General features: G+C 39.5%; 2 protein-coding genes across 4 annotated transcripts; one reads left to right on the top strand and one right to left on the bottom strand.

Annotated features, from left to right (window-relative positions):
* Positions 1-1,060: 1,060 nt before the first annotated feature.
* On the top strand, positions 1,061-10,540 carry fbxo25 (F-box protein 25). 2 transcript variants are annotated; one of them, XM_015947345.3, is made up of 11 exons: positions 1,061-1,158; positions 1,902-2,074; positions 4,586-4,689; positions 6,000-6,049; positions 6,133-6,225; positions 6,319-6,412; positions 6,630-6,814; positions 6,902-7,084; positions 7,355-7,498; positions 8,323-8,349; positions 9,760-10,540. In XM_015947345.3, exons 2-11 carry the CDS (start codon positions 1,950-1,952, stop codon positions 9,847-9,849), a joined length of 1,095 nt encoding a protein of 364 aa, XP_015802831.1. In that variant the 5' UTR covers positions 1,061-1,158; positions 1,902-1,949; the 3' UTR covers positions 9,850-10,540. The 2 variants fall into 2 exon arrangements, with proteins under 2 accessions (XP_015802831.1, XP_015802832.1); XM_015947346.3 differs by lacking the exon at positions 8,323-8,349.
* A 1,760-nt stretch (positions 10,541-12,300) lies between these two features.
* Positions 12,301-23,012, bottom strand: si:ch211-225h24.2 (testis development-related protein). 2 transcript variants are annotated; one of them, XM_015947342.3, is made up of 4 exons: positions 22,686-23,012; positions 17,826-17,879; positions 14,498-14,616; positions 12,301-13,108 (listed from the first exon to the last, which is right to left on the bottom strand). In XM_015947342.3, the coding sequence occupies exons 1-4, from the start codon at positions 22,770-22,772 to the stop codon at positions 12,679-12,681; spliced, it is 690 nt and encodes a 229-aa protein (XP_015802828.1). In that variant the 5' UTR covers positions 22,773-23,012; the 3' UTR covers positions 12,301-12,678. The 2 variants fall into 2 exon arrangements, with proteins under 2 accessions (XP_015802828.1, XP_015802829.1); XM_015947343.3 differs by lacking the exon at positions 17,826-17,879 and having other exon boundaries at positions 22,686-22,917.
* Between the last annotated feature and the right edge of the window lie 4,334 nt (positions 23,013-27,346).

Genomic DNA, 27,346 nt, shown 5'->3' with positions numbered 1-27,346 from the left:
ACACTCTGCATTTTAAAATGCTAAATTAATTAGCGCAACTAATGTAAGGTTAATAGCCATTATAAAACCAGTAAGATTTAAGCTATTTACAAAAGATGCTAATGATATTGTTAAACTCATAGTGATGCCTAAGAATTATCAATGATCTGGTGTTGACTGGTTGGTATGGGGGCCCCAAAGGAAAACTTGCTTACGGCCCCACAAATGCTTGGGCCAACCCTGTTTACAATGATGTTTAAACTATAAAAGAAGATCTAATTTTTAAAATGTGTTTATTTTGTTGTTTTATTACATTTGATCATAAATGAAGTGCAGCTTGAAGGTTTAATTGAGCCAGTGGAGCCTTAGGGGGCACAATCCATCAACAAACAGGATTTCTGCTAATTGTGTTAAATCAAAGATGCCCATTTAAAGGTAATAGGCCTGCCAAGCTAGAAGAAACTCTCATAAAACAGTCTGAAAGGAGACTTTCATATTTTTTTAAAGATGATCGGAAAAAAAATTACAGAAAGTTTAATTGTCTTCTGCTCAACCCTAAGGTAAATATGTCATGCTCCTCCTGTATCCAAGAGAGAGCGGTGAGTATAAATGTTTGATGTTACCACACAATACAACAAAAAATGTTACAAAATTTTAATAAAACCTACAGGAAATAAAGACAAAGTAGATAAATAGCTATTTTGTCTGTGTGTACAGGCCTTGTCATATGTTAAATATGATCCTACAGTTTGAAGTGTGCTTGTTTATGTATTTAAGGATCCATATTAGTCTTCGCCAAAGTAAATACTATTCTTCCTTTCTGGGGTTCACTTTTTAAAAGTACATGCATTAATCTTAATTTCAAAACCAGAATAAATTGTGTTTTAATCTTAAAACACTCACTCAGCTCCTCCCATCCCCCCATCTTTAGAATAAAAACACTACTACATGTGCGCAGTCCTGCCACAATATTTTTTGTCGGGTTTTTTTAATGAAAAAAAATGAACGACAGTCAAAAGCGGCCAATCGGAAACGCGACTCTGCGTAGCAACAAGTATCGTCCAATCAGAGAGCAGCAGGGGGCGTGAACCGTTTCTTCTGTATTTACTTCCGTCAATACCTCTCCAGCAGGGCTCCAAAGAGAAACGGGCAACAAAGGAGCCGTGGTCGACCGTTCAGGTTTGTTTATATTCGTTTTAATTTGGCTTTAAAGGAATTCCCATCTGAACACTTGAGTGCCTTGGGTTCTTTATCAAGTTAAGGTGCTGATTAGGCGCGTGAAGCCAAATGACAGATGGTTTGTCTTGTTTTTTATCCTTGGCATCGTTTGCTGCTGCTCAACGCAAGAGAAATGCGTCACAGATGTTTTAACACTTTTATTCAAAGCCTCATTTTGCAGAATAAATACGACGATATGTCTAAACGAATTAGGTTTACATCTCTAGTGGCCATTTGTTTACGAATTATAGGGATAAAAGATACTGGCATGGAGGGGGAAAAGGGTCCATTTAAAAACAATAATGTTTACAGCTGTTAAAGTTACCTCTCGAAAACAGGTGTATTTATATTTTGCTGTATTTACTCATAAGAGCTATTTGTTTGCCATAAGTGGGGCTTTAGAAAACTCATGTCTCAGAACTCAATTGAACCATTTTTTTGTGAAATAAATGAATATATGAATTTAATTTGAGGTGACAATTAACTGATTGTGCTTCATAAAGTCATGAATTCACAACTGAGTAGTAAATTTCAGTCTGTGCCTTTTGTTCATCCATCTTTGAGTATCATATTTGAAAACTTAAATAAACAATGTATTTTATTTTTATATTTTATAGAACACCTCTTCAGTAGTAATCTGTCAAAGTGTTCATATGAGTTACTTCTGTATCCAGAAAGTACATTTAAACCCTGTTTCTGTTCAGTCCTTCAGGTGTTTGAAGGGACTGCAGCTCTCTCTCCCCCAGGTTAAAATGCCTTTCTTAGGCAAAGACTGGAGGTCGCCTGGGTGGAGTTGGACAAAGACAGAGCATGGCTGGGAGAGGCTTGTGTTCTTTGGACACGAGCTGGAGGACAACAAGGAGATAAAGCTGAAAGAGTAAGACCATGAATTGTTGGTCTTTTTCACAGACTGCATGTCTTATTTATCTAAATTAGATAATGCTAAATTGTCTGCTCTGAGGTTTTTATACATACATCATGTTCTCTGTACAGGGTGGTCACTTGGTGTGTTTGGAGTTTAAGACATGTATTTGTCTCCTAAATACATATTCACATGGAAAATCAGTTCACCACGTGCATCCTGTCTTGTTACTGTCCTACTGGTGACATGACCATAAAGTACATTAGAAAAAAAATTCAATTGTTATTTTAAAATATATATTTATCTGATTTTTACACACGTGAGTATTGTTTCATTATGGTGACTTATGGTTAAAAACTCAGCTTTTGAGCCATATGTATATTTAGTATGAATACTAAGATTCACCTCGTTTATTTTAGGTACTATCACACAAACTTAAGCTTCAATCCAACCCATTTGAAAAAGAAAAAAAAATGCATTTGGTAGATTTCTGCATTTACCTTTGTATCGGGAAAATCAAACCTTATATTAGGTCTCCTATTATTTCAAAATATGACCATATTTATATTACTAATATTAATTTTGAAATGTATTAATGCTCTCGTTTATTAACGTGCAGCCTCACTTGTGCTTTTAGATTTCAAAAGGAAGAAATTATTTATCTAAATCTCAGCAGGTAAAATGGTTTCCTTTATATCTCTTTTTAGTCGTTGAACGTTGAGCCATTATTGACATAAGGAAAAGTTATTTACAGATATCGTTAGATTTAAACAGCAACACATTCTCATACCCTTTTATTAAAAAACAACACAACAGCTCAGATTTTTGTTGCCTTACAACTCTGAAAATAAACTTACTGCAACTGAATGATTGCCAAGTATCACAAGTGATGAGTTTGTTGTAATAAACTGTCCATCTTTCATTTAAATAATCTAGAAGTGTTTATAGATTTTTTCCCCCTCGTTATTAAAGTAAACACACTGGAAAGCTGACAGGAAATTAATAGTTAAAGATCAGCCAGTATCTCAAATCTTTCTGGCTGTTTAAGCTTCTTGATTCTTGCTAGTTAGCTGTTTTTCTGCTGTTATAGGTGTCATAGATCCATCATTCTGTATTTGTTTATGCCTGGCTGCAAGTGATCCTGAAGATAATGAAGATCAAGTGATGTGAAGTGTTCCTGTGGTCTGTAACAAAGCTGGAACGGCTTTCATAAGAAATAGACAGCCAGTCATTCAGTCAGTTCTTTACAGCACCAACGCAAACAAAGTTTACTCAGGTGATCTGAATCCCTCAGTTGGAGTTTAAGGCCATAAAGTAAGTAAGTCGTCATGGCAACAGATGAAGCTGGCATTTGCGACTCAAGGGTACATTTTCCATGAAAACCAATATGTATCCTGCTGCAGTAATATTTTCCCATCGTTAGCGCTAACAAATCAGCTTGTTATATCTGGATGACATGTTTTCATTCAAATTTCACTTGCAAAGCATCCTGTTCGTGTTGATTGCAGTTTAATTACCACGTTTGGACAAGCTGGACCAAACAAACCTGTTTAGCTAACTGAAAGTTTTCAGTCTGCTTTTCTGGTCATCAAGGAGAGTTAAACGGTTACATTTCGATGCATACAACAAGCCAGCAACACACTGCTTTCCTATTGTGATGCTTACAAACACCAGAGATGTTGATTTATTAGGCCCTCGCTGCAGCTGCAGCTGGTGATATCTCTACTCCATTTACAGTATCGTCCTTTGTGTGAATCGGCCAACGGCGTTAGCTCACTGCTCCGCGTGAGCGTGTCAGGAGCTACAGAGAGGCAAACAAGATCAACATCACTCTTCCAGCTGGCTGCTCTGCAAAGAAAAGCTCACTCAGAAAGACAAATGACTTAATGCAACAGTTGCTAAGTGTATCTTAGTGGGAGTCCAGATCAGATTGTACAAGTGTCAGCATATCACTGTCACGCATTATCTAAAAGCACTGGAGAGCCTCATAAATATGAGCTTTGTGTTTCTGATTTACTTTCAAGGTTCACTCATCTGTCAGCAGTGAAATGTGTTGATTTGATGTATAGTTTTGATAAACTTTCCCATTTGTTGCGGGAGTTAGTTAAAATGCTTGAAGTCATTTTACTAAGAGGAGTTTTTAGATGACTTCTCTTGGTTTTGTGGAAGATGAAGCTTCATATGAAACCTGACTGGGGGGGGGGGGGGGGGGGGACTAAAAGCCATTTCAGGTTTCTGTTTGACAACATGTCTGAGTCATATCCATGATTCTGTCTATCAGACTCCAGTGCCTGTCTGCCATCAGGAACGTTTCCTTCATGGCGGTGCTTTATGATTCAACTCAGGGTTGCTTTTAGCTCCAGTATATGACGACGTAAACCAGTAAAGCAGCTGGAGTTTGAGCCTTTATGTTCTGTTTTGTTCCAGTTTGTTGTAACTTTGAAATTTGGAAGCTCCAGCTGTTGCCTAAAAGTGTCTCTGCTTTATTAAATGATTTGAATACAAACGTTTTCTGTGTGTGAACAGGTTCTGCAGCGACAACAATGAAAACCTGTTTGTCGGAGAGGTGCGTGAGCTCGCCAACACCAAGAGGAAAAAGGACTTGTACAACAACAACACCAGGTCCCAGTGTGAGTTTCAGCTTCTAGGGCTGCTCACTTAATCGAATTTTAATCCCAATTACGATCGGAGTTTGGAACGTTTACAAAAACAAAACGAGCCGATTATTTTCTCCTCCCTCTTGCGCCGCTCCAAGTTGCAAGTCAAGCGCTCCTCCCACATTGTTGCCAACTTAGCAAATTAGTTGCTATTTCTAACATCTTTTCAGACCCCCTTCTTGACTTTTTTAATTGTAAAAGTACCTAGCGGACAATGTAGAAACATCTCTGGTAACCCTTAGCTACTTACTGGAAAACTGTCGTCGACAATTCCTGCAGGTTAGCTAAACACTCCGCCTGCGCTCCAGGCCGTCTTTCCGGACATTAGGAAAGGGAAAGATGTAGTGATGTGTTGGTCGCAAAAAAAATAAATAACTCTCTCAGAGCCGGCTTCCTCTTGGATTAACCGGAGTCCGTGACACACCCCGTACCTGCAGGCTCCTGAGCTGCTAAAAACGGCATCATGTGCACGTGTGGTGCGCTAAACACACACGCGCGGCTTGCCCTTGATTGCTGTGAGACTGGGTTGGGGGTGGGGGAGGGGGGTTGTGGCTGGGACAATCATTACATTAACTGATGGGACCTGTAAATAAATAGTTTAGAAATAGAAATAAGTTTCTCACACTGATAAATATGAATTAATCTCTCTGAGGACGCATTGCTATTGTACACACTCATACAGCACCGCTTGACAGGACTAAATAAATATTATGCAACATTTTGTGACCGTCACTAAAACACATATGTTTATATGTTTTTTATTTATGTTATGAATGCCACTGTATAATTCAGTATTTGCAAGATGTTGGTTGGATATTTGGGTCTGTATTGGTTGGGCTTAAATGAGTCAGCCCTTTGGGTCATAAACTATGAGCAAGTGTGTTGGCCTTTTTATACTAGGAGTCAGGAGTTGTTTTTGTCATTATTTTGTTGCTTTCGTCTTCTTTTTTCTTTTTGCTCTGATTGTGCTCTGAGCAATTTTATGACTGAATAAATAAACAAACAAATAAAATCAACATTCATTGAAAAATCGTCTTAAATAATCGAGATCTCAATTTCAGTCGCAATAATCCTGATTACCATTTTTGCCATAATCGAGCAGCCCTAAGCTACGCCTAATTTCTGTTTGTGTTCACTGATGACTCTACAGTGTAGTATCGCGACATCCATGTGTGAAAACATGAAAACACAACAATTGTGTCAACGCTAAAGCCCAAAACAGCGTCTAGCTTCTGAGCTGGAAACCTCACAGCTTAACAAACCTCACCTTTTCTTTTCTTTAGTTGTTTTCACTGATAAATGGATCTACGTGCAGAAAGGGAGCACAAAGGAAGTGAGTATCGAATGCCTTTTGTATTTTGTACCGTTTAATTATTTTTACACAAAGTGCATGTCTGATTTTTCGTGTGCCAACAGCGACACGGCTACTGCACGCTTGGAGAAGCGCTTAACCGGCTAGACTTTTCCAGCGCCATTCAAGACTTGAGAAGATTCAATTACGTTGCAAAGGTGAACAGCGGTGATCAAACACGTTTGTTGGGTGATGTTCCACGTGCCGGTACCGTTTTCTCATCGCTCTCTGGATCTCTACTTCTCTGATAGCTTTTTCAGCTGATAGCCAGGTCTCAGCTGACGTCTTTGAGCGGAGCTGCTCAGAAAAACTATTTCAATATTCTGGAGAAGATTGTGCGAAAGGGTAAGAAAGCCTAACGTTTGACTTGTTTTGAGGTAAAATTATAAATAATTATTATGGTTACCTCTGTAAATAGCTTCCTGGAAAGCTTTTGTGCAGAGAAGTAGAGTTTATGTCCTTGAAAATTTGCGAAACACAGATTTACACCAATGGTTTTTTCAGCATAAACGTTCCTCTAGAAGTCTTATGTTTGGTTGAGCTGCGCTCTTGTTTGTTTTAGTCCTAGAGGACCACTACAATCCTCGTCTTGTCAAAGAGCTTCTGCAGGACCTGAGCTCCACGCTTCATAGTCTGACTGTCCAGTTTGGCAGATGTGTCCTCGTGGGCAACGTGAACATCTGGCTGTGCCGCTTGGAGACTATTGTTAAGTGGCAGCAGGAGCTCAGCAACATGCAGATCCCTAAGGTAAAGAGCAGACTAGTGTATGAATGCGTTGTTTACCTGAACGCCGAGGGCTCTACTTATGTATATTTTTTATCATTGTTTCCTCAGCAAATGTGCACGGGCATGACGTTCAACGACTTGCCGCTGCACATGCAGAGCAAGATCCTCTGCAAGTTATCTGATGCTTGTGACATCATTAACCTGGGACAGGCCACACCCACACTGCACATCCTCAGCGAGAACAGGACGCTGTGGAAGAAACTCTGCTACTTCCATTTCTCAGACAAGCCGGTGAGAGCTGGGATTTGTTCCATTTGCTTTTTATTGGGAGTTGTGGTACGCTTATCAAAGAAAGACACTCATAATTACCACTAGAGGGCAGACTCGCCACATTTTACACACAGCTTTTGTTTTCTCCCACACATGCTTACACATGAACACCCTCTTGAGAGTAGAGTTAATTATGAGTTTATAATTACATCATGCCCCAGTTTTGATTATAACCCTGTCTTCTTTCTCTCTCTCTGTGTGTGTGTGTGTGCACGCGCTTCACATGAACAGTTATGCAGGAACTTGGTTTTAGCAAACCATGACAATGTGGACTGGAAGCTGGTGTACTTCACCCTGCAGAAACATTACCCCATGAAGGAGCAGTACGGTGACACGCTGCACTTCTGCAAGCACTGTAGCATCCTCTTCTGGAAGGTAAATAATAATAAAATTTACATTTCCCTTGCACTTTTTTTTTCCAACATCTGCTGAAATGATGTCACAAGCATCAGACAAAGTCCTTTTGGGGACCCTCAATAAGATAGTCTGAAGTCAAAAAAATGATCAGTTTAAACATTTTTCTTTAATCTATGTAAGTTTCAGTAGTTTAGACGTGATTCCCTCCATTTCCTATTGTCAGATGCCTTTCAGTGCAACACAGAGCTTTAGAAACGCACACAGGTTGGTGTGAATTACAGCTGTGTAAGTTTTTCAGTCCACCTCTCTTCAGAAGGTTCTCCCTTTCAGTCTTTTATGTTGTTCTCTGACCCGTAACACCTATCAGCTCTTTTATCAACGTTGTACCCGAACATTTTGCATTTCTGATGCTGAAGAAACACAATCTTTATTATTGTTTGCGTTTCCAGTAAAAGTCTGAAAGTAGATCTCTGGGTTCAAAAGGTCAAAAGTGGAAATGACGTGTTTCACTTAAACAAGAACACCGTAGGTATGCTAGTCCTTGTTACCCACAAGTGGTTCTAGTCTCACTTATTTGTCCTTGGTGGCGTGTTTGTTTAATCAGGCGTAAGATAATATCTTTGTAACTTTTGGTTTAGTATGTAGTATGTACGGACATGGACTGTACATTGAGTAAAACTTGTTCCTGAACTACCCGTTCCTTCTTGAAGTCCAAAATTTACACCGTTTGTCCTCCTGGCTGGGTCCCTTTTGTGATTTAACTTCTTCTCTGCATCCTTTCCCTTGCTTTCCCTTCCTTCCTGCCTCCATTTCCTCCTTCCCCTTCTCGCCGACTTCTTAAGGACCGCCATGTGGCTTTATTATTCAAGGTACCTTGTGTCCCATCATGCCTTTCTCCTCCTCTTAGTGTTCCCTGTTGGTCTGTGTGTCGAGCTCGGTCGTGCGCCGCTCTCAAGTTTAGCTGGATGTCGTCTTGTTTTGTGTTTAGTAAATCGTGACATTCTTTCTGTTGACATTTTAATCTTCACGATTCAGCTTGTTTCTGTTAGATCCATGTCAACAAAAAAACTCATCTGTCTCTTTATCCAACATAAATATGCATTCATACGTTTGTGAGAGTTTAGAATCACCAGGTTTCCATTTAGTACCAGAATACTGGATTAGTACAAACTGGTCAGTTATAAATAAGTGTTATATTCAACTGAATCACTGTTATTTTGTGTTTCAAGTCAAGTTGGATTAATAACAGACGAAAAGGTTTTGCTGCAGTGACTGTAACGTTCACTGCCGTTCTTACACATTTGCAGCAGAAGACACAAAAATATTTTGCAAAAATACTGAGTAGTTTTATACTATAGTATAGTATAGTATAGTATATACCTAAGCATAAAGACAGAAAGCTCGTAAACATAAGTGAGAGAAATTTTTAGTAATTATTAAGATATATAAAGGCTGTTTGTTTTTATAACCTGTTTTTAAATGTTAAAGGTGTGGTTGACTGAAAAAACATTATTATTATTATTATTATTATTATTATTATTTCTGATTATAATCAGTCACTCTGAGTTTTTCATGCAAGCTGAACATGAAAGTCGTCTCCTACACCTACCTCCTGCGTTAGGTTCTGATTGAAAATAGACGGTGAAGCTCTAGGATTTGAAAATCCTCGCAAATCTACGTCACGCTGTGAATTTGCTTTCATGGCCTCGCCCATCTTGGGTAGCGCTCGCCGACAGGACGGCTGTTTAAAATTTCTTTTGCAGCGAGGAGAGCGAGCGTAGTGTCCTGCTGATAGTGACTTTGCAACATGGCGGAGCCAATCGGCCGAAGCCAATCAGAAGTGAGGTGGGTGCAAATCCCACCTCTGCACCAGCAAACTTCTGGCTCTCAGAACAGGAGCATCATGACTTTTTTCATTTTTTTAAATGACTCCTAAGGCATTCATTTACACTAGAGAACACTGCAAATGTGTTGAATAAATGACTAAACCACACCTTTAAATGATATTTTTCTGGCAAGATGCACTCTAATTTTCACTGTTTACAGAGCATCTATCTCATGTTACTGTTTATTTACAGAAAATAAAAACCTCTTTTACTATTTTGGGCCAGTTTCTTTTCACCCATCAACCATCTGAGCATTAAGGACTATTTTAGAAATTAGCTTAACACTCTCATTGCTTCTGTTAACATTTGTCAAGTACAATTGTGTCAAATCCTTTCTACTCCAGCTGATGTTTGTTTCTTTTCTAACTCCTCTCTGGCTTCCTCTCCTCCCAGGACTTCGGCCACCCGTGCACAGCCAACGATCCAGACAGCTGCCTGATGCCCATTTCTCCTCAGCACTTCATTGACCTCTTCAAATTTTAAACCCTTCGTGACGCTCCAGAGGCAAAGTTTACCTTAAATCCCACATCAAGCCTGTGTGCAGATGTCGTTTACTCAAATATAAAGGGCTTTAATTGAACAAAAGGCATTTTTTAAAATGCCTTTACTTTAAAATGCACACATCTAAATATTTTCATGAAGAGAGAGCTTTTCTGCTCATTTTGAACACACAGGGAATATAACAGGATTGTGTTTTCTTCCACACAAGACAGAGAAAAAAAACTTCCAAGAGAGGGAAAGATATGTAAATAATATTATTTTATAAGTATATGACATGTTTTAGCATGTTTGTAATAGATTGGTGATAATTGGTGGGATGTAATTTGTTAAAAGAAGAGAAATATTATTAAAAGATGGAGTTTGTTAATGTACCTGATCATGGTGGCATTTTACTGCAGCAACTGCAGCTGTTTGTCACTCCGTTTACAATCCGTGTGTTGTCCTTTGTTAGTTCCTGTTGTGCTGTTTACGTCTAAAGAGTCAACTAAACTTCGATGTAAAGCTGTCTGCTCTACTTTTTTTTTTTTTACTTGCAGACTGACAGGAATCTGAAAAGATTTTGTAGCCCTCTTCCAATTTTCGTAATATCCCTTTACTGTTACTTTTCCTGGTGGTACTACGATGAATTGTATTGGGCATAAACTAGCTGCAAAATAAATACCTCTAAAAGTGATCTTGTTTTGATTATTGCCCTGTGGATTTGTCTACTTGTTTTGACCGCTGGATTAGGGTTTTAATGTGTTTATACAAAAAAATAAACCTGGGACAAAAGATCTGTATCCAGGAAGTCCAAATCATCTGTGTTTACATTCTGTTTAGAAACTTGATTTTCAATGCAGCTTTCACAATTTTTCTTGAGGAATAATCAGATTTTTATCCAGAAAATAGTTTTTAATTCAAAATAAGAAGAAAAAGAGATTTGTCGGACTAAAGCTTTATTCTTGAGGAGTTGTGACCCAGCACTTTCAATGAATCAACACAGGAGACAGACATCGCTAATGAACTCGGCAAAAAGAAATGAGAGAAGTTTCCATTTGACCTAATGAGAAACATACACCTCATTGGAGAAATAAAATCACTCTCTTTACAAACTCAAATATACATAGAAGAAATGTACGTGTAAGGTTCTTTAAAACAGTCTCAGGAGTGGAACTGGTTTGTGCAGCCGCGTCGTGATGACATCAGCAGATCCGCTAAGGGCGATGTGGTCTAGCCGACGTTTACAGCAAACAGGTGGCTCTTTTATTGAGCCACGGCATTTCACAGGTAGAGGAACTACATTTTAGGATAGTTTAGACCTTGCCGAAATCAAATTCAAGCACTTTTAAAAGGAATTTCAAGGTACCTTACATTGGCAGTGATTTACACGTGCATCAGGCTCATAATTGACTTTCTTGCCTCATAAGTGTGATTGTACAACCAATTTAAGTTACCTTGAAAATACCCTATTACAATTCTAATCCTTTCAAGGATGTGCTACGAAGGCCCATATCGATCATATTTGTTTTATTAAATAAGTATTTGCTTAAAATTAGGCATCTATTTGTTTTGTTTTAAAGCATTTTATTTAAAAAATGCTTATTAGCTCAAATAACAAAAAATAATAGCTATCAGAAACTTTAAAGAAATCTGATTTAAAATTTTGTTTAGTGAAGCCATAATATTTAATTATATATATATATATATATATATATATATATATATATATATATATATATATATATATTAATAGATCCTGCCAAGTTTCAGGATGTGGAGTCCAGCCTATTCTTCTGTGCACAATAATGTGTTTTTAAGCATTAAATAACTAAAAACACCTAAACATATTAGAAAAATCAATAGTTGAACATACAGCAGCAGGGTGAGAATTAAAACAAAAGTTCAGATCTGGAAAAAGAAAATAAGAGAGGTTTACTTTTATTTTTGAATACAGAAAATGTCGTTTACATGGAGGAGGCAGGGGTTAGAATGCATACTGCTGCCAGGGGGCAATTGTTTTGTTTCAGGTTATATTCCTGAGTCTTGTGCTGCATCTTTACAGATGAAAATGAAGTGAAAACTAGCTAAATACACCTTCAGTAGCAAGCTTGCATATTATTTCAAACAGCAATTACATTATTTTCTTTCAAAATAATTTAAAAATAAGATGTTTTACAGTGTGTGACTCATTCCTACTGTCACAAACCGTTTCCTTCGACACTAAGAACAAACTTAATGTGTTACTGATTGTGTATAAAAAGGTGTCAGCAGCCTCAGTTTTGATATTTTAAAATCATCTTAGCCAGTGGCTTTCATACTGATCAGAAAGAGGGATTCTGAGTATGAATGGCATATGTTCTAGGGGGAAATAGCAATTCATAAGTTTGCATTTTATTTCTAACGGGAATCAATAAGAGGAAAAGTTGAACAACAAAAAAGAGAAGCCGAAATATCGCCTTTACCAGTTCCCCTTCATTTTATTGTTTAGTGCATGTGTGTCATGGTATTTTCAAGCATCAGATATTAAAAGAAAAATACTTTTTTTTCATAAAGTGGGTGGGGCTTCTAACTTTTACTGCAGCCGGCCACAAGGGGGTGCTTCAGCTTCTTTTTGTTTCTACATTCATGTTAAACTAAAAACAAAAAGTAATGTTTCGAACGAGCACCTAGTGGTTGTCTCTGGTGTAGCACTTTAAGGCACTTCCTGTCAGATTGTGGAGAACTACACTTTGACATGGGTCTGGTCCAGAGCTAGACTATAAAAACAGGCAGAACTTAGCTCCACCCTCTCAGAACGTGGAGGGGTCCGGAACAGAGGTAGGTAGAATGCAACTATTTAAAGCCCCCCCACGAACTCTCAGACACAATCCCTCTGCTTATCCTGCTGATGCCAGCCAACTTGACCTTGGCACGAGACGTCCATCTCACCGCAGCTGCTGATTCGTTGGAATCCGTCAGGTTGGCGTAACGAGAGGAGTCCTCCTCGAAACCTCGACCGCCCCATGACGGTAAATCCACTGGAATGCTAGAGTTGGGTAGTGACACCGCTAGCTCCCCTTTCTGGCTGTTCTCCATGGAGGGTTCCTCGTTTACTGTCTCAGTTAGGTTCCCTAACTGGGGCGGCTCCCAGCCTTCCATCTTCTCTAACTTTTTAGCAGGTGAGATTTGTCTCATTGTCATGGTAACGCTGTCCCAGAAACAGTAGCCCTTGTCTGGTTTGTCCTTCTTCTCCTTCTCACCTTCCTTGGCTTTCTTTTGAGGCCTTTGGAGAAACACAAAGAGCAGAAAACTCTGCATTAGGAGGGTCCGTTGTAGAGAACTATGTGGAGCTCGGATACCGTAACCATAAATAGGACTGAGTGGCTCGGGAACCATTGTTTATCAGACGTCTCAACACAGGAGACTAGGGCTGCTCTGGAGGAGTTCCCTTTTGTTTGTCAGAGCAACGTGATTAATGGAGGATTTCCTCTCCATACATATTCCACTTCCTGAGCAGGTAGAAGATAGCTGCTGGCAAATGAAGCCCAGGATTCCACATAAACAAATACTAGTGACGGGTGTGACTCTGTTTTTCTAGTCAAGTGTGTAAATGTTTTTATTCAAACACTTAACCAGCATTAGCAACAAAGAGTTGATATATTGGCCTGAAAATGCTCTTGACTGGTGTGCCATGCTGCACATTTACCAATACCTTCACTTAATCCAGCTTAAGTACTTATGATGAATTTGAAAAATAAACAGCTTTTAACTTCTTTCAATCTTTCTGCAGTTTTGCTAGTTGTTTGCTAGTTTGGTAACCCTGATTTAAATAAATTTGTTGCAAATGACGAGTTTCCGGTCATGTAGTTGTTTCACAACCAAGCAATGTTTTACTCGCCTAGAATCTGGACCGTCATTTGCCGAAGCAAAAATAATTTAGCTTTGCATGTCGGTCTAGCGATGCTCCATTGGCACCTCTGAAGCGCCGGACAGTATTGTGGCTGGCCAATTTAGAAAAAAAATGTATTTTCATCTTTTTCCCTGCTTCTTCCACGTGTATGGTGGACTGCATCATTGACTGACATTTGTAGCGGTCCAGTCACAGAACTCTATTGGTGGGCGGGATGTTGCTGAAAAAACAAAGATGGCGACGGCTCATTTGAAACAGCTTTGGCTTCAACTTTGGATTATTTTGACTTGTGCTTTTCTTTGACTCAAGAGCAGACAGGTGTACTTAAGTTTATGTCGAAAAAGGATGTATTTGCATCTTCTTTGATGGAGTATGGTGGACTGCCTCGCTGAGTGACAGCCGTAGGGGTGAGTATGTCACATTGTTTGTTATCCAAAAGCATGCAGATGGTTTAAAATACAACCGTAAATCCCACCCCAGACTATATCATCACATATATTGGATGGCTTGCCAGGCTAATATTTTATGACAAAGATGCTGAAGAACTACTGCCACCTACAGGCTTGACGTGCCTATGAATGTGCTTCACAAAGCGCTTGATTTTTGAAAACGAACCCAAGATTTTTTTTCCTAGATGGGCGGGGAACACTCGGCTTTACGACAACCCGGCTACATGTGTAAATGGCCTTGGTTCCCGTTCTTGCCAGAAATTACTCCCATTCCGAGCCAGTGATGATAAAGTGGTTATGTGTGCCATCTCACCCTTTGCGATCGGCCAGCTTCACTCCTCCTGACAACAGCAAGTGTTCATCATCCTTAGAGGAGAACATCTTCTTCTCCCTCCTCTCCTTTTTGGACATGATTTTCTTCACCTTGGCCTCCTGACAAGAAGAAAAAGCAAAACAAAAAGATCTGAGGGTGTTACACTGTTTATTATCAGGGGCGTGTCCAGGGAGTGGCCTGGGGTAGCACATGCCACCCTTGGAATCTGATTGGCCACCCCAGGTGCCACCACACTAATTTATCTTTAAATAGGCTTTTTCATTGTCCACAAAAGGCTTGGGGGTAAAACAAGAAAGCCTAACCATTGGTGCCACCCATGCACAAAGTTGGACCTCACCTGGGCCACCCCATTTTAAAAGATCTGGACACGCCACTGTTTGTTACCTCTATGAGACTTTTATTGAAATTTAGAAAAGAAACCTTTTGTTTGGTCTGACAATTGTCAAATTTTCAGTTTTTTTTTTGTCTACCTGGCTCTTGAGCACATTCCAGTGCTCCCTCTGAAACTCCTGGGACTCCCTTCACATCAAATTTCCTCCCTTCCTTCACAGCCTTCTACTGAGTGCTGATATGTGTCTTATCAGCGATAAGAAGGCAACGTTTTGGCTCCATTTCTCACCAGAAAAGAACTCCCAATCTCAGCTGCCAAGGTCTCGCCCTTTGCTCCACCTCCTCCTCTTCCTCATCTTCCTCCTCCCCTCCTCACATCCGTGTGTGCCTTTACTTTGCTCTGAGCTTGGTACACAACATATTATTTGATGGTTGGGTTTAACGGTTTAACCCACATGTCCTTTTTTTCTTACAGGAGCTTCTTGTGTTCCTGTGTTTTTAACTTGAGGAGGTGATGTCAGAGTGGAGTAAGTGACGAAGACCTGTTTTCTTGATTGGAAGTTGGATATGAAATCATGCATCTCCCAAACCAAACATGAAGACCTTCTGCAGAATTTTTTTCTGTCCAACCAGTCAACAGCCATCATCATTTGTTGATAACCATGATAAATTTCCTCCTCTCACCTGTTCTGGAACCGACATGCCTGTGGGCAGACCAGCTGCAGGAGTTTGAAAAAGTTTATCACCAAGTAAATATTTAAAAATCGTAATCTAAGCTATTTTAGAACTTTGGACTTGTGTCAAAAGCAAGAGGCTTTGCAGTAGTTTGAGGTAAAATAAAGCAAAGGGGAACCTTTCTGCCTTTGTGTGATAAAATCTAGCTTTGTGCATGCATGCGTGTGTGTGTGTGTGTGTGTGTGTGTGTGTGTGTGTGTGTGTGTGTGTGTGTGTGTGTGTGTGTGTGTGTGTGTGTGTGTGTGTGTGTGTGTGTGTGTGTGTGTGTGTGTGTCTGTGTGTGCGTGCGTGCGTGCGTGCGTGCGTGTGTGTCTGTGTGTGTGTGCGTGCGTGCGTGCGTGCGTGTGTGTGTGTGTGTGTGTGTGTGTGTGTGTGTGTGTGTGTGTGTGTGTGTGTGTGTGTGTGTGCACTTACATGTATAGAAGGGTTTATTCACTGCTCTCTGCAGATCCAAAGCTGCTCAGTGATCAGTAATCCCAAAAAGCTAAACCAAACAGCCGTTTGGCTCGCTGTGTGAGGGGATCATTACCTCCAGCTCCGTGCCTCACAGAACAACAGGACTTTTATTCTACTAAATTCTTCTAACAATGCATCTCACACAGCAAATGAGAGAGTGTAGGCGCATCTTGTAAAAATTTTCATGTCCATATTAGGATCAGTATTAAAAGTTGCAACCTTTTAAAACTTCTTTGACATTTGGGACACATGAGTGCACAAAAGCACAAATAAATGTGTTAAAGAAATTCAGCCCATGAAATGCACTTCCTCTGTCCTAATATGAGCATAAAACAATGATGTTTTTGAGTTTTTCTATGTGTCCGAGGAGCCGGTGGTGGATATTTTCAGCCTTGTTTTTACTCTGCGGTGATTGTTTCAGGCTAAAAAGCACAGCTCCTTAAAAGAATGCTGCATTTCCTTCCCTTTTCCGGCCCAACCATTCCATCCCATCACCCACAAACAGGATGCATGGGGGGAAACATGCTCCTCAAACACGTCTTTTCACTACAGGTGAGAGTTCAGAGCCGACACAAGGCCAGTCCACAGCTCTGCGTGGCTGTCAGCACAGATTAGGAGATGACACGTCTTTTATGAACAGAGTGATGAAAGAAAATCACCTGCTCATGTAAACGACACACCAACAAATCAGCTCAAAGTAGGCAAAAAACGTCACGCACAGATTAAAATACAAACCTTTCATCAACTACAAATGTCTTTAACAAATGTTCCCTTCAGCACGGTTTTCAACCTGCATGTAGACATGTCAGCTCCGATTACCTCACAGCCAGGTGTTACCTTAATAATCTGGTCTGAAAACTGATGTGGTTCAACTCTTTCAACTTGATGTATGTTTGGACTTGTGCTTTTGATTCACTTCAGCTTGTTTTAATTTGATGAGCAGCGAGATAAAGTACAAACACAGATAATTAGGGATCAGAAGTGTGTGTGTGTGTGAGTGAGTGCGTGCGTGCGTGCGTGCGTGTGTGTGTGTGTGTGTGTGTGTGTGTGTGTGGTTGTTTCTGTGACTTACCGACAAATATTTAAATCATTTTCAGCTTTTTAACTAATATATTTTATTCTCCTTAAATCTTTAAGCTTAAATTTTTTTTTATTTTGTTTCTTTCTTTTTTCTTTTGGAAGTTTGTCAAAAAAGTATTTTTTTATTTATTTTGTTCACATTTTTTCTTTTAAATCACACCAAATACAAATTCAGGTCTCAGGATGTTGTAAAGTAGTCCAATAATTTCCCCTCTATATATTCAAACAGTCTGAAGTTGGATTAAGAACAATCGCCATCAAAAATGAAGCATTAAAAACAGCAGAAGTGGGTCAAAAAGTCAATTAAATGATCCCCATGACCTCATTTGTCTGGTGTGGTCTGTCACAGGGTAAAAATAACAGTACAAATATGCACCACAACAAGAAACTGGGCAGTTCTTCAAAGATAAGCTTGAGGATTAAAAAGAGTGATAGCTGGTGTGTTTACAGATAAACACTGCAGTCTCAGCAGCCCTATGGACCTCCAGCTTTACATCAGCTGCACTCTGTGCTCAGTAGAAACTGTACTGATGTCGTTTAAAGGACATGCACACTGTTGGTTTCTGTCTTTCAGTGATAATTAGTGATATTGTGGGTGTGGTCACATGTCTAAGGATACTAATGTGAATGATTAGGACATATCTTTAAAGTGAAATTGTTCTGTGTGTTTGGAAGCAGATAATAAAACTGTGAAGCAGCTGATTACTTTTGATGTTGCAGTGCCGGCTTCCTCCTCCTCTTCCTCCCCCATGTCTTTGTCCTGAGACACACACACACACACACACACACACACACACACACACACACACACACACACACACACACACACACACAATATCAGGGGGGTAACACAAATAGAAACTCTGAACCACAGCAGAGAAAAGTGTTTCAAGTTTAAAGTGTTGTAAAAATGGATGGATAAATGGAAAAGTGTGTGTGTGTGTGTGTGTCTGTGTGTGTGTGTGTGTGTGTGTGTGTGTGTGTGTGTGTGTGTGTGTGTGTGTGTGTGTGTGTGTGTGAATGACAGACTGCTACCTATTATAAAACAGGTAGCATACGCAGTATAAAATCACTGTGTATCTTGAACAAATAATCTGTAATAAAATACATCATTCTTATTTTGCATGTGGTCGATAGCTTCATTCCTGAGTTTCAGTCTGATGAGATCGATGAGCTAACAGCTAGCCTGAATGGACCTCCATACAAAGCTGATTTTTACTACATTAAAGGCACATTGTGCAAATTTTTCATATTTTTAAATAATTTTCTTGACCCAGTATGTGCTAAAATGGCCCTTTACAAGATTAATGAAATGTCGCTCAGACCCCACTGCCCTCTGTGGCCAGAAAACCGCACTTGTAACTTCAGAGTACCGGGCTGCTCCCTGTTAGTCCTAGTAAAGTGGCGCTGACATGTGCTGGCGCTTCAATCTGCTTCCATGCGCATGATTCCTGCACGTTTTAGATGCAAACACAGCTGATTTGTTTGATTTAGAGACGAGTCGCTCCTGTAGACACCAATGAAGGCCGAGGAGACATTTCAGCTGTTAGATTAAGATGTTAAAAAGATGAACGCAAATCTAATCAATGAAGAAACAATGTTTGCACCAGGTGAAATCTGATGAATGTTCATAAATGATCAAAAATCCACATAACATGAAATCACTGGAGCAGTCTGTTGCTTTCATTAAGACACAGAAAAACACATACGAAGAAGATAATGATGCATTCTCGGGGGAGGTTCAATCTCAGTCATTATAAAATGATGTCAAGTGTTTTTATGAATTAAAAAAAATTATTATTACGCCTAAATAAGGAACAATCTGGTACAAATTTGTCACTCATGGAACCTTATTTTTTACCTAATTTGTTACCGACAGCACTGAATCTTTCCCTAATAAATAGACAATTTTCTCCCAAATTTACATAAAAAGAAGCCTTCTGACATTTGTCATGAACACATGAAAGCATTTTATTTAGACTAGCCCAAAGATTTTTGAGCAAAATTGAAACCGTCAAAGGAGAGAAATTAGAAAGCGTCAGATGTTCAGCCTCGACTCTCCTGAAATCGAGCCAGAATTCCTTCTTTGGGATCAAAGCTCCTCCAACATCCAACAGCTCCATGGGAAAGAGAAGGGAATATGATGGCTGGACAAGTCTGAGCAAAGTCTGCCAGGATTTAGCCGCATAAGCAGATCAAAGACACACCGACTGAAGCATAAAATCATTCTAACTTTAGAAAGGGGGGAAGTGTCCTGATGAAAGATTAGAGGAGCTCTTGTTTCACTCATCAGGGGAAACAAGACATGTTCCCCCTTTTTTAATGTTTTATGTTGCTGTGTTTGTTTTTTGATGTCACAGACACATCGTTCACTTCATCGATCGCTCAAAGTCCTCAAACACAACATTTCACATTCTCTCAGGAGCTCAGGAATGTCTCACAGCGCTACAGCACAAGGGTGTTTTAGGAAATTCGCTGATTTTAAATATTCCCAAAAGGAAAACATCCCTTTAAGTCTCCATCGGAAGAAAATGTAAAGTATAAAATAAGAAACATTTAGAAAATTACAACCTTAAAAAGTTAAAAACACAAATGGAAGCTGATTTTAAGATGACGGATTTTGGTATGATGAGCTGTTAAACGTCTGTTCAAAACAATATCCGGGAATCTTTTTACAGAGTTCATTCATTTACACTTTTTTCTGTTTGATCCTTTAATATATTCGATTTTTCTACATCATTGCATCCAATGTAGCACGTGTCTCAGGTACCCACTGGGCCTGCTGACACAAATGAAAGGGAGCAAACTAAGTCCATCAGAGGGGGGATAACTAATAATTCATAAAAACAAAACTGTTTTGGACCAATGTTAATAACATCAGCTGTTTTTTTTTGTTTATTCTGAGCATTTTAAAGCTCCTGGACTTCGACTGCAACATTAGAACATGTTTTTTTTTTTCCAGTCCTTGGGATGTATCAGTGTGTGAATGTGTGTGTGAATGGATGAATGATACACTGTGGTGTAAATCGCTTTGGAGTCCTTACTCTCAGATGCGCTATACAAGTGCGGGTCATTTATCATTTATATTTGCTGTTTGCTATCTTAAGTAACAGATTTTGTTCCAAGCTTTAGCCGTCAAACAAATGGATTCACATTTTGGAGGCCCTGCCCAAATCATCAGCCCTCCACCACCGTGCTTATAAAAGTGGGATATTTGCACTGATACGGTTGGTTTTCTCCAAACAATGTGACGTGCATTATGGGTAAACGTCTCTACATTGGCCTTATCTGTCCGAAGGACATACTTCCACAGTTGTTGTGGTTTTTCAGGTCCAAATTTGCAAACTTTTTTAGTGAACAGAGGTTATTCCCAGACAACCGTTTAAAAAAACATACTTGTTCTGTCTCTTTCTGACCATATTTCTAGTTTAAACTAAATTATAACACAAAGGTTTCATTTGCAATTTCAAGAATGATGGATTTGTAATGGAAGCGAACCTCTACCTTTTCCCAGTTGGATGGGCAACAAGTGCTCATTCAGTGTCCTCCTTCATCCCTGTGTTAACACACGCCTGCATGCTCCACAGCAGCACACTACTAAAACGTCAGCCTCTGCCATCCACACCGCTGCCGAGGATTATTAAAGCATGTAGAATTGATAAGCAACAGCTGGTTGCTACTTTTATGTCCTAACAACAGAAACATGGTTATATTTAGTTTTTTAAGCTCTGTTTCTGTATTACGACCTAAATAAATGAAGATATTGTAAATTATGTCATGTGCAGCTGTTTATCTGAGGTTGTTTGTGGATCATTTAAAGACCCGGTGAGGAACAGAAATTGTTTTTTTTTTTTAATATTTTGTTTGGTTAAAAGCTAGCCTATATTCTATAAATTACACGAATGACCTTTTATGACATTTAGGGTTTTCCTTGTGTTAGCAGGACATAAACAGGAAGTGTAACATCATCAATCTGTCGTGGGCGATGAGGCGTCAAATTTTAAACAGCTGTTCCAATTCAAAACACCAACACAGATCATGTTCGCATTAGTTTTGGTTTTTCAGTCTTTAAGGTGTTAAATTTTAATAAAAATCAGTCAGCTATGGATAATTTTATTGTTTTTATAGTTGATCAAATTATATCAAATTATGTAAAAAATATAATCTGACATGTTTAATCCTGAAAATTTGAGCAAGTATTTCTGTGTGATCAAGACTTAAAAGACACAAAATGTAGCATCCATGGTTCAGTATGAAAAGCAACAAGCTACATTATTTAAATAAGCAGAAGAAGAAGAAAAAAGCTGCATTTCCAGACTCTGTTATCACAACCTTGGTCCTGGCTTCATCCTGTACGACTGCTGGGTTAAATCAAGCCTCTTTCCTCCGTTTATGACATTTTATCACCCAACCTCCTGATCCCTGGATATACTTTAAAGCCATGGTGAATTGTGGAGACCGCCCTGATGAGTTTCCCAGGACGCTGGAGGTGGGGTTGCTACTTGGTCTGATCTCACAGCAGTTCTTGTCAACAAAGTAACCGTGACAGGTACAGGTAGCCTCCCAGACAGAACTCGGAGCAGGTCCTCAGACCGAGGGGCACGTGGGGGGTTCCCAAGACGGAAGCTGAAGCAGGAACCAATAAAATCCATCTAGTCACAAATCTAAACATTATCACAAGAGATGTTTTTCTTTTCTATTTACTTTTACATTTCTCTCTGTTCTTCTGATGCTTGATATAAATCCTCAAAAATGTCCTAAAACCCTCAGTTAAGTTCAAAGTTTAAATGAGTCATTTGATTAGATGACACAAGCATGGTGATTGCAGATTATTTGGCATTTGCTGTGAAGTAAAGTCAGTCCAGTGAGCTTTCACTGGTTTATAGCCAGAAACTGGGAAATGGAATTGGCCCCTAACCACGGGGATTTAAGGATCTGACTGGAAGAGAGCTCCTCAGACAATTCTGATGTTGCTGAGTTAGTTCAACCTTTACCAGCGGCCCAAAATGGTCACGTCATAGTCTTGTGAGTCAGGACTGCTAGATGTCTGTTAATTTTTTTATATGTCTGCATGACAGTTTGTGTTCTCCCTCATGCCCCCTCTGTGACACCATGACAGAGCCCAGCTGCAGACTTTTTTAGACCTCGTACACTCTGCTGATGCTCATCTGGGACATGCGGGAATAAGATAAACACAACAAAGAGACATTTATGCCTGACAGTCAAAACTCTGACCTTTAAAATCTAAAAAATGCACACATGTGTAAAAATGAACTCTGATTGGACCTTACATAAATGTACTGAGTTATCACTAAAATGAAGAAAACTATTTTCTTTTCACTCTTCAGCCTTTTCTCTTCACCTGACCCACTTCTTAACCTACTGCTTTCCATAAACTCACTTTTTAAGCTCTTTTACGCATTAAAATGTCTCTATGAGTGAAGTTATTTATTCATTTCATTATTTCTAAACTTAAAATCATCAAATGCGACTGGGATATTTAGTATTTTCCTTCCCTTGCAGCATTTATAAGGCTCCAGTGCGCTCGAGGCTTTTGTTCCTTTACCTTGTAGGAGTGATGGTAGTGCCAAGACATGTCGTCTTCCTCTGACGCATAATCCACAAGGACTTTACTCTTCGTTTTCTTGAACATTTCTCTACTTCTTGCTGAAAACAAGCTGCCTCTAACTTTTTAGAAGAACCCGTTGCCTGAGTTGACTACAAACATAAGAAGTTCGCCCCGCTCTGCGTCTTGGACCGGGATAGATCTCTCAGCTGCGCCGCACCACCGGAGCGCGCTCAGCTCTTTTTCTGGCCGTAAATCCTGAATCCTCCTCTTTTTCCTCCCCTGAAAACAGCTCATTCATGGAGGTGCAAGGCGCGGAGTGCTGTTTCATAAGTCTTTGGCTTGTGCTCCGTGCGTTTTTACGCAAACTGGACCACCTGAACCTCAACCAGTAACTCCTCCTCCTGTGCGCCCCCACCTTCTTCTCCAGCTCCGGGTCTTTGGAGTAGCCATGGCAGGAGAGGGACAGGGTCTCATCTGTGACCAAAACAGATTCAGGATCACACTTTCAGATAAAAATATTCAGCTTTTGTTCTGTTTTGACATGAATGCCGATCCAGAAAGTGTTTCTATCCTTAAAATGGGACCTTTGGATGTGCTGTTTCTGGTCAAAGGTCATCTTATTTTGACTTTACCTCCAAGGCTTTAAAAGGAAAATAAATGTTCTGAGATGTGACAGGTCAAAGGAGCAACACGGTTTATCTGTCGGGGGTTTGTGTGGGAGTCCAGGATGGACATATTTACTGTAGACAGAGTTCTGTTTGTTGTATAAAGTGTGTGTGTGTGTGTGTGTGTGTGTGTGTGTGTGTGTGTGTGTGTGTGTGTGTGTGTGTGTGTGTGTGTGTGTGTGTTCATCTGAAAATAAAATCCCTCTTTCCCTCTCTGAGAAAAACCACTGACGCCAGAGGAAACAAATAGCACATTATGCTGCTGGAGGCTGAGCCCTAGAAATAGCCTCCGGTCCAGCTAAGACCACTCACCTGACTCCAAGATCCCGAAAGTTCTGCTTCGACATCCACATTACGCAGCAGTAGGTCAGCTGGGAACGTGCAGGGAGGTTGGATGTGTCAGAACGTGCAGGGAAAACACGTGATGCTATTTTCAAAATTACAATAATTCTGCTCTACCAAAGCAAAAATACATACCTGCATACTGTACCGTACTGAAATGACGTATATAAGTCTTCCACTTCCTGTTTTATTTGAATATTTGCACACAGTGATGGTCCACCTCCTGCCTCAGCGTTTTCCTCATATATTTTGTTATTTCTCATCATTTACTCAAAAACGTGATTTTCTCAGTACATTTATTTGAGTTCAGCTGTCAGCAGGTTTTCTTTAATCATCCGGTTTCTTGTTTGTTGTGTTTTTCTTTTCTCATTGTTGTCATCTGGTTATTTCCATGCAGGCTCGTTGATACAAGGACTTCTTATTTTATTTATTGACTTCACCTGTTCACATGTTCCCACGTTTGACCCCTCAGTTTTATAAACTTTGGATCTCAACTTGATGGAATCCTTTTTTATAATAAACGTGGGTTTAATGGTTCATTAATGCGCTACAAGATCTAACGATATAATTAGTCAAGCATCTTTATGCTGCTCATCTATGTTGACTGGGTTTAATCTGGCATTAATCCACAAAAGAAACAATATTTATTTATCCAAATACACATTTTTAGCACTGAAGCAATTAAAGCAGGGATGTCAAAGTCAAATACACAGAGGGCCAAAAAAACAAATTGGCTATAAGCCAAGGGCCGGACTGGTTCAATGTTTATTAAAACATGAAATGATTGCACGTAGCCTATTGAATCAAGGCCTAACACAGTGTATTATTTAATGATTAAATCAATAATCAGGAAAACATTTTTCAGCAGGCACACAGACAAGAACAAACTGCCTTCAAAGAAAAATCATGTCCTGTACATTAAATGAATAAAGTAATATTTTCTTATGGCTCTGTCAGTAAGTTAAAGAGAAAGCATTTTCAACAGGCAAACAGCAAAAAAGCAATTTTCCTTCAAAAACAAAATATGTTGCTTATATCAAGATAAATGCATAAGTGAAACTGCATGCATTATAAACTGAAAATGCATTATTGTGCTGCTCTATTATCCTACCAATTACTGCTTCAAATAGTAAAATGAAAAAATATAGAATAAATCTATATAAAATAAAATTATTTCTACTGTGAAATTGGTATTTTTAACATGGGAGTCAATGAGGATTTGCTCGCTTCTGACACCAGCCCCCATGCAGCGGATGAGGGTGGAACTGCAATTTTTGGTACTTCTGGGTTGGGTCCAATTTTTCAACCACATTGTGGGGGCCTGGTTCTAATACTAATCAAATATCATCCCGAGGGCCATAGATAATTCATTTGTGGGCTGGATTCGGCCCGCGGGCCTTGACTTTGACATGTGTGAATTAAAGAATCTGACCTGTTCAGCTAAATCAGCAGCCGAAGCGAGCGTGTGTTTATGTTGAAGTTACGTCAGCTGTTCTGATCTTTGAGACAGCGGGTCAGCTCTGACGAGGTCAGACCGTCGAGGAGGAACACAGCTGGGATTATCCAGCCTGCTTGACTCAAACTGAATTAAAGCACATCCTAAACAGCTGACCTGAGCCTTAAAGCACTTCTCAGACAAAGTTATTTGGCCTTGGCAGCATTAACCCTTTATGAAGAGAAAAGCGACTAACAATAAATAAGTCACTTATACTTAGTATGAAATATTAGGAAGTTTTGTTATAAAGCTGCATTTGTTTGAAAATCTTGGTGAGACAAATAAAGTTCCTCCACAAAAAAGGCAATTAATGCAGTTTACTCCAATCTGACACCTTAAGCTGAAAATTCGGTTATAAGGCAACACAATTTTAAGTATTTAGTTATTGGGGGTAAAGTTTGTACATGAAATTACATCTGTTGCAGAATGTCACCATGTTTTGGTTTATTCAGTAATTCTTTTAATGTAAAGTAATAAAATTTATCACTAAAATTACCTTAAAGGAGCTTTTCCTTTTATTGTTCTTTGGTGAGCAAACAAAATTCTGGAACAGGAAGAGAGCTAAATACTCAAAGGCTCGCTGTATCTCCAGCACTAAATGTTTACTTTTACTGGTTTGCATAAAGTGCCTAAAATGGTAAAAACAAGTGACTCAATTCTGAAGCTCAAAACTAGTTGAGAGGTGATGCTGGACCTCTGTTGTTTAACTCTGCACATGTTTGTTCTTTGCCTTTTCATCGTGCATGAAACGGAAGGAGCCCGCTGAGATTAACTGTGACTCAGCAGCAAATGTGTGACGAGATCCTCGGGTCATCACATCAGTTAGCCAGGAACGGAGATTAAAGCTTTAATTTAAGATGTTCCTCGGAGGCTCTGCTAAGCCGTAATTAACAGTTAGTATCTAAAAAGTGATGCTCTAAATTTGACTTTCTATCAGTTATGTCTGATGAATTTTCACTTAGAAGCAAAGTTTAAATTTATACCCAAAGAACGTTTTAGATGTCCTGAGTGAAATGTTGCGTTTAGATGCTGATCTGCACTTCACTGTAATTTTAAAGAAATAACACATTTTTTCATTCCTTTTTGAAATCAGAAGCCAACCAATCCCTATTTCAACTCACTTTATTTTCTTATAATCTGTTGCTTCATAGCCGTGTTGAACTCTGGTTCTGCGCAGCAAAAGTAACTTATCTTATTTATCGTTTTGCCTCAAATTCCAAAGGCACAGGCAGCTTTCCTGATAAGGAATTACCGGTGACACGTTGTTCTGGATGGAGGGGAAAACAAAAACTAAACTCTTTTCTGGAAAAGTGACAAAAGATCAGAGCAGGGAGCTGTTGGGGGCTAATAATAGTGCTGCTTGAGCTAAAGAACTTGGAAAATACGTGCTCTTTAACACACTCAGGCACTGAACCGAGCTCTTTCTTTCATCGGTCACTGAGACGTTTGCACAAATTGTCCTCTGGACGTATTTAGCTCTGAATCCAACAAAAGCCGTTTCACAGAAGTATTGTCTGAGAAGAAGGCGTCGTTCACACAGCGAGGTGATTTTCTGTCACACCTCATCAGTCGTGCTCAGCTGACCTAAAATAGACTAGATGTGCCTTGGCATACACGCCTCCTCCTTTGTGTTTGAGGACAAGCCACCAGGTAGGATCACTCACCCAGAGAGCCACTATTTCCGCTGTCAGTAAAGTCACAAGATAACATTCACATTCTCAATGTTGCAACTGTCACAGATGTAAAAAAACAACAATAAAACACCTGCTGATGTTGAAAATGGAAATGACCCTTCACAAAAAGTGCTCTAATGAGCTAATAGTGGATGGAACATTAAGTAGGTGAAGCTGTGGATAACCAATGTGACCCTCTCACATCTTAAGGAAAACACTAAACTTATATTTAGGTGTCAAGTTTTCCAACTAAATATTCATTTTTGGGGATTATTTAAAAACGCTGTGGATGTTTGTGATGGGAGCAAATTCACTCATCTAATTTGCACATTATAACATCATCCGGCTGCCATATTGGATTTTTATTATTAAAGGTGTAAAACACTCGTTAAATCAACGAGTAGAGGGAGGTGGAGTGTACAGTCGGTAAAGTCGGCTCTCCCTTGCCCTGCCTCCAACATGCCTCCATCTAAATAGGATAGA

This window comes from Nothobranchius furzeri, chromosome 2 (assembly GCF_043380555.1).
Source record: "Nothobranchius furzeri strain GRZ-AD chromosome 2, NfurGRZ-RIMD1, whole genome shotgun sequence".
NCBI lineage: Eukaryota > Metazoa > Chordata > Actinopteri > Cyprinodontiformes > Nothobranchiidae > Nothobranchius > Nothobranchius furzeri.
The sequence above is the reverse complement of the archived record's forward strand: the minus strand, read 5'-3'. Positions and strand labels throughout refer to the sequence as shown.